At 43.0% G+C, this 12,108-nt stretch overlaps 1 protein-coding gene across 2 annotated transcripts in view; it reads left to right on the plus strand.

Annotated features, from left to right (window-relative positions):
• The first annotated feature begins 1,159 nt into the window (after positions 1 to 1,159).
• Positions 1,160 to 12,108, plus strand: part of LOC309357616 (cytosolic phospholipase A2 beta-like) — a 43,955-nt gene continuing 33,006 nt past the window's right edge. Inside the window, exons 1-2 of one of the 2 annotated variants that reach the window (XM_081889933.1) lie at positions 1,160 to 1,315; positions 10,818 to 10,890. In XM_081889933.1, coding sequence (XP_081746059.1) covers positions 1,295 to 1,315; positions 10,818 to 10,890 — 94 coding nt within the window. In that variant the 5' untranslated portion in view covers positions 1,160 to 1,294. Of the gene's footprint in view, positions 1,316 to 10,123; positions 10,213 to 10,817; positions 10,891 to 12,108 lie in introns of those variants that run through there. The other variant, XM_081889934.1, reaches the window with a different exon arrangement.

Genomic DNA, 12,108 nt, shown 5'->3' on the forward strand with positions numbered 1-12,108 from the left:
TTTGCTGGAGAACGGGGAGCAGTGAGGTAGGGAGCAGCAGCAGAGGTTTGAGGTGATCAGGGTAGGTAGATCTTGGCTGTGCAGAAAAACCTGCCTGGTGGGGGCAAACCTGGGCTTCTGATTTTAGATTTTTTTTGGGGGGGGATTTTTAAGATCCCCACCTCTAATGCCTCTCACATCAAAAGCACACATAAACACATACAGCGGTACCTCAGGTTACATAAGCTTCAGGTTACATACGCTTCAGGTTACAGACTCCGCTAACCCAGAAATATTACCTCAGGTTAAGAACTTTGCTTCAGGATGAGAACAGAAATCGTGCTCCGGTGGCACGGCAGCAGCAGGAGGCCCCATTAGCTAAAGTGGTGCTTCAGGTTAAGAACAGTTTCAGGTTAAGTACAGACCTCCGGAACGAATTAAGTACTTAACCTGAGGTACCACTGTATAGGTAAGGAAAAGGGAACTCACGGGGGACAGGAAAGGGTATATTCCCAACTGTAACAGTGTGGGGAGAGATGGGATGTGGTGACCATGGATTTGGGGTCACTTTGTCTGCATTTGGATCTCCCTGGTTGGGATTTCAGGGGTTGGATTCTCTCACACAACCCAATCTTGGGTTCTCCTGCATTTTCATGTAGTGCATCTATATCTATCTATCATCTATCTATCTATCTGTCATCTATCCATCTATCTATATCTATCTATCTATCTATCATCTATCTATCTATCTATCTATCTATCTATCTATCTATCTATCTATCTACCTATCTCTATCTATCTATCTATCTATCTATCTATCTATCTATCTATCTAGGAACCACCCTGAGTTTGTGTATTCCATTTGTTTAATGAATAAGTATGTTGAATCTACTATTTGTTTAATTATATATATTTAAACATCTTGTGTATATTAAATAATATTAACTACATAGCAAAACACTTTCATGAACAATATGGAAATTTAATTCAGTGTGTGGCCTGCGGGTTCTGTCTTGAAGCACTCTTGCAGCCCACTTGGTCTGAGGGGGCCCTGACTTAGAGGGCATGTTGAAAGAGGAAGGACCTGTGTTTCAGGAAATGTAAATTACTTCATCTGGCTTTATGGCACTGAAGTCTGTGTGTTTCAAGTATTCTGCATGCTGGCAGCATACACTGTTCCTTCCTGCCCAAGGGCCATAGTAGGCGGAGTTCAGAGGCAACATATATGGAGCAGCAGCAACACCTTTGAATGTGGTTTGCCTGTTAATCTGCTGTTAAGCATTGCCGATGACAGTGGCGCTACGACTTCCCAAGAATGGGGACCGCAGCCGAGAAGGTAAGGAAAATAACTTCTCACAATTTGTTTTATCTTTATATTTTGTTCTATCTGGGGAGTGGGGTGGGTGGGTGGGATCTGAATAGTCTGAAAATGCCCATGTTCAAACAACTTTTGGAATGTATGTCTGATGTAGTAGCAGGCATGGTTTTGCTTCAGGGAGAGTTTTAATGAAGCAACTGGTTCCTGCTCTGTGAGATAAAGGTGTGCCTCTGCACCATTTGATTCTGAAAGGTACAAGCATGGGATTTGGTTTGAAATGAAAGGAACTGTTTAAAACTAATACACATTTATTAGATTTATTAACAATGGCAGCAGGGGGTTATTAACAACATGTTGTTTTTAAAAAGTATATGAAAAGGAAGACAATTTGACAGTTCAGGAGCCACAGGAAAAAAATAACAAAAAGTCTCGTGGCACCTTAAAGACAACCAAATTTTATGTCATAAGCTTTGTCACTGGCTGTACTTTTGCATTTCAAGGCCATTTAGCTTTGACATTTCTCTCTGTCTGTCTATCTTTTTCTACCCATTTAGAGAAGATATACAACTGGGGATCACATGTGCTCATGTTAGGGATGTGCAGAACCTACTTGCGGAATTCTGTTGGCAGTTTAGTTTCTCAATTCTAGCAGAAATTATGGTTGCCAGTTTGACACATTTTGGATGCACACCAATTCATTCACTATCAAGACAAAAGATCTATCTAGTCCAGCATCTTGTAATCGCAGTGGCAAGTCATACCCTAGATCTAAGGCCATATATTTTTATTTATTTTATTTATTAAATTTGTATAGTGCTTTAGTCCCACAGGTCTCAGAGTGGTCGCAACATAAAATCACAATATAAAAACACAAAATACATAATAAAAACAAAAAGAACCCAATTAACGCCCCCATCCTATTCACCCTGCCACCATACTATCATTTTATTTGTATGCTGCCTTTCTGTAGTTAAAACCACGCTGAAGCTGGCTGTTAACATGAAAAAGTTACAAACATAGCAAAAGTAGTCAAACAGAAAATCAGGAAATGAATTCAAAAGTAATACGGTTCCATCTTAATTAGCCTAAAAGCAAATTATTTTAATGCTAGCACTAAGTGCACCAGGATGCTAATAAAATGGAAAATGGTGTAACTACCAGCAGCAATGTGGGGCATAGGAACTCACACATTTCGAGAGCAAGACCTGTCGGAAGCAGCCTGGGTGTTGACTGCTTTTTTGCAGATCAGAGATTAGGTACAGAAGATAACACTTGGGGAAGAGGTCAGGGAGGAAACTGACAACGAAGAATGTGGATGAGATAGGAAGTATTTTTGAATCTTCTTTGAATCCATATTGATGCATACCTGCCCCATGCTCTGAAACCTCATGTGCGCATGTGTACCGCAAGCCATCACCACACAGAAAGACTTCCAAGAACATATGTGCTAAACAGAGAATACTGGCAGTACTGAGCACCCTTCTGGTTGGTGTGGGTATCTCTTGGATTCCAAACCCCCCTCCCATCCAGTTACTGGAATGTCAGGTCTGATCATTGTCAATGCTCTGAATGAGGAGACAGACATAATATAACAGGGATTGCCATGCACACAAGCCTGGATGTTGGGTCGTGTGCTTATTTCCACTGGGAACACTGTCTGTGTGTCGCAAGGTGTTTGTGTTGGAAGGAGGCTTCCTTACATAAGTCACTCTCGCTGGATCAGGCAAATGTGGATTAAAGGTGCCTTGGCATCCTCAGTTGGGAGTCCTTTATGGAACTAAAGAATAGGACATGCCATTGCAGCAATAATAACAGCCCAGAAACTGAGGTCCAGCTCCAAGGGCCTTCTGGTGGTTCCCTCACGGCAAGAAGTGAGGTTACAGGGAACCAGGCAAAGGGCCTTCTCGGGAGTGGTGCCCACCCTGTGGAATGCCCTCCCATCAGATGTGAAGGAAATAAACAACTATCTGAAGACATCTGAAGGCAGACCAGTTTAGGGAAATTTTTAATATTTGGTATTTTATTGTTTTTTAAGTATTCTGTTGGGAGTGACTGGGGAAACCCAGCCAGCTGGGTGGGGTATAAATAAATTATTATTATTATTATTATTATTATTATTATTATTATTATTATTTATTAGCAGTGTCAGCATTTGAGTCCCTGTTCTCTTCTTTTGAGACACAGCAGCTGGGTTTATAGTGTTGGAGCTACAGCACACTAATGAGTAGTTTCCTAGAAAAGACTTAGTGATCTATTTGGGTGTGTACAGATTTTCCTTTAAACACCTCCCCCCCTTTCAGGTGAGCCCAACAGCTCTCTCCTTCACACTGAATCCCACAAATAGACCCACCAGCAATTCAAAAACCCCACCCCTAATGCTTCAGGCAAACTGTTTCATGTTAATGCACTGCATGGATACTTTATAATGTTCATTTGTTGCTTGTTCATTTCTTGCAACCACGTTGCAAAACGGATTTGGGTGGGCAGAAGTGGGAAAAGCAGGCTTGGGATGCTGCAGTCACATGTGGACCAGCATTGCTGCTGTAAAGCTATTGGAAGTGATGTCCACAGAGCCTGGCCCTGCAGGAGGTGAGGTCCCATAAGCATATTTCCTGCTCAAACGCACACACATTTGGATGCCCTTAATATCTGTGAATATCCCAGACAGAGTTGTTGTCCAAAGAGACATGGATTGCATTCAGGCCAAGCCCTTCCCCCGCATTAGTCATTTGCTGTAGGAACAGTGCCTTAATATATATTTTAAATATACGATTCAAGCCTTTGGAGACATGGACGGCGTTAATTGCATGCTTGCTTCCTCCAAAGGGTTCATTAGCAACGCTTTCCTCCACTGCTCCTTGACCCAACACACATCGCGTTCAGCATTATGCCTTGTCACAAAGAAACGAGTGCCCAGTAGTCAGGGACACTTAAGCTTGCGTTTGCCAGTAACTGAAAGAAGTGTGGTTTTGTTGTTGAGAAAGTCGGTTACTAAAGCAGGCTTCCCTCTTTGCAAAGGAAGTGGGCACTTCGCCCTCTGTTTCCTGAAGCATCTCTGCAAGAGGATCAACCCTGTACTTTTATGAGCAGAGGCTGCAGGATGCTGTGGCTCAGCAGCCATTCAGAGTATGTACTAGGGAGGGAATAGCGACAGGAGAAGCTATGTAGGAGCAGACTGGATAGCAGGGGGAGACAGGAAGGACTGGGAAACAAATGCATCCACAGGCCACACTCTCCCCTCTCTTAGGCATGGAAAGGACATGAAAAAAAAGAAAACACGTTAAGGAAAGAAACGTATTTTTGTGTTTTGATTTTGTTGTTGCAAACACATAGCTTAAGAGTTACATAACTGGGGTGACTAGAGCTTACTGTAAAACGCATTTGCATAGTGCTGTTATTACCAAAGCTTAATTGTATACCAAGAACACACGCAGACGGATGACGCCTCTAGACGTCTTTGCTGGCACAGTTTTCTGGCTTTTCAGAAAACACAGCTAATTTAAAACACGGCGTCTCACTTTGTGCCTCAGCAAACTTGGCAGTATGGTATTCCTGCTGCCAAGACCAGCCTGTCCTTGGGCAGAGCTCAGGCAGTTGTGTTTGGGTGGCATGGAAGGGCAGCAAATAGTTCCTTATATAATTAATTATTGTTTTGTTTTTACTCACGAGAGATGCACCTGTAGGATTTTCTGCCTCGGGTCCCAAAAGAACTTGGGTGCTATGCACCTTGGCTTATGTGTGTAAAGAGGAGGGGCAGACAGGGAGTCAGTTCACTCTTTGCTTTGGGCTGCAAAATGTTTTGCCAGCCCCAGCTCCTGTTCAGGGTGCCAGCTAGCCAACCAGCCAGTCTCTTCCAGGGATATTTCGGCCACTTAACATGCTCAGTCTTCCTGGCCTGTTTTTGAGTGCCCCATTTTATTTTATTTTTCTCCCCCAAGGCTGCCAGCTCCTCCCTCTTGTGCATGGATAGTGGCATCTGGAACAGCTTGCTCAGTGGTGCTGGAGCTGCAGCAATATAAGCTCCTAATTACCGTGTGTGTGTGTGTCTGTATTGAGGGTGGCAGTGACAGGGAGGTTGGGATTGTGTTGGTACACTAACAGGACTACTGTGCAGTGTCTGCACCCCCCCCCAACCTCACTGCTGCTTTGATCTTTCTTCATGTAATGTTATGGACCATGTTGAGGGCTTGTAGAATATTCATTTCATGATGATAATGAAAATTGTTGTTAGCAGTAAGCCCAAGCTTGCTCAGAAAGCTCCTGGATTGGTTGAAATTGCTTATTCCTGATCAATTGCTAAATAATAGCTATGGTGTAGTGCAGGCATCCCCAAACTCGGCCCTCCAGCTGTTTGGGGACTACAATTCCATCATCCCTGACCACTGGTCCTGTTAGCTAGGGATGATGGGAGTTGTAGTCCCAAAACAGCTGGAGGGCTGAGTTTGGGGATGCCTGGTGTAGAGTGCCAGATTAGGACCTGGGAGACCAGGGTTCAATCCCCACTTGGCCATGAAGCTGCCTGGGTGAGCTTGGGCTGGTTATTGGCTCCCAGACTAACCCATCTCACAGGGGTGTTGTGTGGATTAAAAGAGGACAGAGGGGTGTAAAGAACCATGTGCACCACCCCGAGCTTTTTGGAGAAAAAGGTGGGATATAAATGCAGTTAACAAAAAAATGGCTGTTCCACAAAACAGTCTATAACAAAATTATACTCCTCAATTTACTATGTATTCAAACTAGCCCCCAGTTATCAGAAGCAGAATAAAATGTATTTATTAGACAATGGCAATCCTCTCTTGCATCACCAGCGTAGCTACTCTTTTAGTATAGATATATGTATATCTGGAACCTGACTTTTTCAGTTTTAGAATTTTAGTCATTCAAAAGAATTTGCTCATTCATGAATATTAGAGAAAGTACCTGCAGCCAGAAGAAAGGATTAGTAATTTGGGTTTTTTTTAAACTGCCAAGTTGTCTCATTTCCTGTTTCAGAGATCTGTGCCAGAGACTAAAAAAATACATTGGTAAATGGGAACAACCTGAAGCTTCAAAAAGTAGCCTTCCATAGTGAAAAAACTTCTATAGCATATTGGGGGTGGGGGAGGAAGGGTGTCCATGTTTAAAAATGAACTTGGACCTCTTCTGTACCAGTACTTATTGCCCCTGCTGGTTCAACTCCTCCAGAACCCTAAAACTAAGCACAATAATCTAGTTGTGCTGACTGTCATTCAAGTCTAGAAAAACAGTCATAATGAATAAAGAGCACTGCTTAGCTGAGGCACTGAATATTTTTAAGGTATATTGATGCAAATGGTAGACATTTTAAAAATGAGGTTGGTTTTAAACATTAAAATCAATGGGCATTAATAGCCTTTAACTTTGCCAAAAGAGACTCAACATTTTCAGTTACTGGCATTGCCAATTAAATGGTTAGGTGATGTGAACGTCTTCTGCAGGAGGCTCTGAAAAATTGCTGATAGATAGAGTGGACAAGGCTGGGGGTCAAAAGACCAATGATCAGACATAGGAAATCAGACAGCAGCTGTAATATTACCAATAGTAATAAGAGTAAAGTCCAATAACCAGAATTCTGGATGAAGAAGGCGGTGAAGTAGACTAGAGATCAGTTAATAACAGCTCATAAGAACTCGCCAGTATGCTATTAATTATTGGAGGCAAGAAATAAGACACAAGTCTGGGAAGAGAAATCTTGAGAGCTTCAGAATGTGGAAAGATGTGCCATGCTTGCTAAGAGGGAACTTGAAACGAAGTTTCCTAAGATTGCTCAACAGGCAGCATGTATAAGGAAGTGAGGGTAGAAGCAGAATATATGTAAATGAAAATATGCAAGAAATAGAAGCATGTAGATGACTGTGCAAAGTAATAACATAATTGCCTGGAGCAGCTCATTAGAGTTATAAATGGTGATTAAATGAGGGCAAGTAACTAGTGTAGTGTGATCAACTGAAATTCTTCAGACTAAGAATCAGACCCTGCCTTATGATAAACTATGTATATATCTGTCTAACTTCTTTGTCTGAATTTTGGAATTGGCATCAAAATCTTGACTTTGAAATGCTGAAAGGCTCTTAAAATGTAACTCAACTTTTGGATAAGTTTCAAAACAATAAGAAGAAGACTTAAATGTTGCCATTTTGACTCCAGCGTTCATAATTTGAATAGCTGGGAACCATTTCAAATAAAAGAACGGAATGCTGATTTTTTTTTTTTAAAGGAATCAGAACTATGTTTTGTGGCAGCAGATTCCATAGCCTAAATGTGTGCTGTTGGAAGAAGTGCTTCCCTTTGACTCTCATTGGATTGTCCTGGGGCTCTGAAACAGGATACTGTCATAGAAAAGTTAGAGAAATTTCTGTATGAAGAAAAATTGGGAGGTCAAAGGGTATTTCAGTTAAAGACAATGTGAACTATTCCATTCAATTGTTTAGGTGTTTGCAAGGAATCAACTCAAGATCTAAAGCTAGGCATTCAGGCCCTGCCAACCCAGCACCAACATAATACCCATAGAGTGAGGGATCTACTTTGTGTTTCTTTCTACCAACCAGAGAGTCAGATTCATAAGACATACAATTAGAATCAGAGTACAGGATGCCTCTGAGTAGATTCTGAGCCTATCAATGTGAATCGAGTTCACATTCCTTTCACCCCTCAAAAATCCACTCCGGATTAGCTTTCTTCATTGCAGCAGCAATATTTAGGTGGGAAATGTTTTATTGTTGCTGTTGTAAAAGAATTGGGAGTCAAAAACCACTGTCAAACTACTATAAACCACCAAGAGACCGCCCAGTAGATCTTGGCCTACCTTCTTCCTATCCCTTCTCTAGAAACTAGGACTGGCTAAATTCCACTTCGGGTAAATTCTGGATCCTGAACTGAATTAGACTGATTCAGGGCTTGTCTTACACTTCTGTTTGTCCTGTGTCTAGAAAGCATGTGTCTGAGCAGTTGTCCCTTTGCCCCACTCCTTTCCCAGGGAAAACCCACTCTTTAGTGCTAAATCAGAGCAAAAGTCAATCCAGAGAATCTGAATTGCAATTTTGCTCTAACTGAGCGCTAGTGAGTGGTTTTCCCTGGGCGAAAGCAGCTGGACAAGAGGAAGTGTGGAGGAGCCTTCAGTTCAACCCATGATTTTGCTGTAAATGGCCACTGATATGGCTTTGGTCATCTCAGTTCTGGATTGTCTCAAGTTGGATCAGGGCCACTCCAAAGTTCCTGAATTGTATCAGGAAGGGACACCCCCCACTAGAAACCCTGTCCCAAGCCAGCAAACCTAGTTGCCTATTTGTGCTGAAACTCACCACAAACACCTCCATCGTTCTCTTAGAGTGACAATGATGCCTACCTGAGAGGTGTTGGAACTAAGTCCTGGCGAGTTCCTGCTGAAAAAATAGCTCTACCTAGATCCAATATCTGAGTTTCACCATTATGAATGCCAATGAAATCTAGGAATTTCTTGCATAACTCCAACTCTTTTTCCACTTTATCCTGAAGAAGATATTGCAGCACGTTTTGCCTATGGACATGATTGAACTTAAAGAGGGAACACAAACAGATTGTTCTTAGAGTATGCTTTTCTCTCGCCCACCCACCCCCTCTTAAAGTAATGTGTTTGTAATTACACAACTTCAAATACATGTAAATGAAGCCATGCAGCAGAGCCACAATTCATAATTACTTTTTAATGAAATATCATCCAGAAACACTGGTCAGACTGTCTGTCCATCTTTGTATTGCACAAACTGTTTATTTGGAAGATGTGTGTGGGCAGGTTGAGGTCAGAAGGTATGAAGGCCACAGACAGCCTGGAACCAGGCTGTCTGGATAAGAACATAAGAAGAATCCTGTTGGATCTGGCCAGTAGCCCATCTAGTCTAGCATCCTGTAGGCTTTAGATACCTATTAGGTCCGTAAACTACCGTATAGCATATATTCAACACAAAAAACAGCAACAATTTGTTGTTGACAAAAGACAGCTGGACATATAAAGGGCCCCATTACCTTCAGTAGCTTAAAGCCTCATCTAATCTAAATCCGGCCCTGGAAGGGACTCTTGCACAGACTGAGAAATGGTTCCTCACTCAAGGTCACACCATACGCTTCATGGCTGAGGGCAACCTGAGTCTCCCAGGTCCTAGTCTGACATGTTAACCCGCACACCACATGGGCTCTCAACTCTGGCAGTCTTTATTCTTCTCTGTTGGTACCACATTAGTCCACTAGCCTCTCTTACCATCCTAGGTCAGGATGATTATGAGGCCATCTGTAATGGCCTCCAGTCCCCTCCTCTGATTAGCAGCTTCAGTGGAACCCATGTCACATTCACAAGGCTCCCAGTCAGTGCTTGCTTGCTGCAGGTTCTTTTGGTGTTGGGGAAGCTTGGCCAAGACACCTCAATACTCCCTTCTCTCTGTGAGTCTGTCTCCTCACTCTCATTGTTGCCAGCTGCTGTTCCTCATCACTGTTACCACCTGCTTGGTCTTTTCAGATGAGGAAGCAGGCAGTAGCCTCTACGTTTCCTCCTCACCATCAATACTGTTCTTTGTTTGTCAGAATGAGAGGCATGGTTGCCATGGTGAAGAGTAGGTCCCGGTCCAGGCGGTCCCCTTGTCAGTGGGTGCCCTGCTGGGGTGTCCCCCCCTTAGTGGGTGCCTTACTATGCCAGCCACTGACAATGGCCCTGAGCCCACTCTCATCTCAAGCCTTGAAGCCATTGACAGGCAAACTTGCTCTCTGTTCATGCAGAGACAACATGGAGGCATTCATAAGGGTTAGGGTTAGGGTTAGGGTTAGGGTTAGGGTTAAACTATTTCACTTTGACTTGTCTGCTGAGACATTGGTGTTACATACAAAGGATTTTGGCTAATATTCTAGAGAGCACATTTTTTTCAAGCAAGGTATGTGTCCTAGGCTCACCCTTGTCATGTTTCTGCATTAATCAAGTAGGGCTATTCGTTTTTTTGGGAGGGAACTCCAGTCAGAGCCAACTGGGACACTCTAACAGCCCAGAACGCTCTTGGTCAGGTGGCACCACAGGACCCATCCAATACCACAAACGTTTCTAATATACTTCCTTCTCTCTGTCTGAGTCACATATCACTGAGACTGATCAGCAGAGTGGACCTCTGTGCTTCCAGACTACTGATCTAGCCTTCTCATCTACGGCCTGCATTCTCTTGGGCCTGAACACTTAACAACACCCAGCACTTCCTTGTGGCTCTGCATTGCAGTGGTTGGCAAGATCACATCTGCCTTTAAGGGAAGTTTGTTCACCATTACTCATCATCTGCTCACTAAGCAGAAGTTTCTAAGGTTTCCAAGGGAAGTGTCCAGCAGTGTTAGGGAAATGGGAATGGGATGAGAAAGGGAGAAGCAGATGCTTTGGCGGGGCACGATGGGCAATGTTTGTGGCTTTGGGTGATCTCTGTCATGTGGGAATAAATCCAGAATTCTTACTAATTTTTTATTCATGTGAAGTTCACTGGCTTTTCTTCCATTGCAGAAACAACTGTTTCCAGTTTCCATGGTGTCTGTCAGAATTATAAAAGCCAATATCATCCCCTCAGGAATTTCATGTAAGTTTTGTGCATCCTTCATTGCACCACTGGGCTCAACTGTGCAGCAAGATTATTGGATAAAATAGCAATAGAGAATAAGGAATCTTGGACTGGATTAAATAACAAAAGATCTGAAAGAGTTTTCATGGCGACTAAGAGAATTGGTATCCAGTTCTTAAACATTACTGAACATGTCCCCAGTGTTTTAGGTGGAACAGAATTCACATCCATGCATATATCCAATCTTGCAAGAGCCTCTTTCCCATGGTATGATCCTGCACCCCTACAAACTTTCATAGGCACTGCCAGTGGGACGCTCTTCCCAAGAAATAGTCTGTCACCCCTAAATGCTGAATTCCTGTAACCACTGGAGGTAAGGGAATTTTTCACACACTCAGCTCACTTTTCTTAATTATCATGATTCAGTTTATCCCCTTAAGTAATTCTAGGTATGCTTACTTGAAAATTTACCATCAAAATAAATAGGACTTACTTTTTCAAGGGTTATTCAGGATGGTATCATGAATGGTATCATGAGTGAGAAATATATAGTTCTGTTTCAGAAATGTAACATTTCCCGTTCCCTGAAATGCACTCTGCTGTTCTATGCCTCTCTCTCAATATATTTTCCGCTGCTGATAGCACAGTGGTCTCTCCCCCCCCCCCGTCATTGTTGCACTTGCTCAGAACTGGTGATGGTTCAGTCAAAAGGACCCAGTTTTTTGGTCTTGTTCATTAGTTTGCACAGTGCAGCCTGTGCATTTTGCACAATGCTGCAGGTGTGAGAAAGAGGCCTCCTAACACTAGACATTGCTTTCAGCTGCAACAATTTGAACAGCGATATTATGTAATGCAAAGGTAAAGGACCCCTGGCGACTATGGGGTGCGGCACTCATCTCGCTTTCAGGCTGAGGGAGCCGGTGTTTGTCCACAGACAGCTTTCCGGGTCATGTGGCCAGCATGACTAAACCGCTTCTGGTGCAAGGGAACACTGTGACGGAAACCAGAGCGCATGGAAACACTGTTTACCTTCCTGCCACATAAATACCTATTTATCTACTTGCACTGACATGCTTTTCAACTGTTAGGATGGCAGGAGCTGGGACAGAGCAACGGGAGCTCACCGCGTCATGCAGATTCAAACCTCCAACCTTCTGATTGGCAAGCCCAAGAGGCTCAGTGGTTTAGAACACAGCACCACCCACATTATGTACCGATATCAATAAGAGTAGTACT

The sequence above is a fragment of the Podarcis melisellensis genome (genome assembly GCF_964234715.1).
Source record: "Podarcis melisellensis genome assembly, chromosome: 1".
Lineage (NCBI taxonomy): Eukaryota > Metazoa > Chordata > Lepidosauria > Squamata > Lacertidae > Podarcis > Podarcis melisellensis.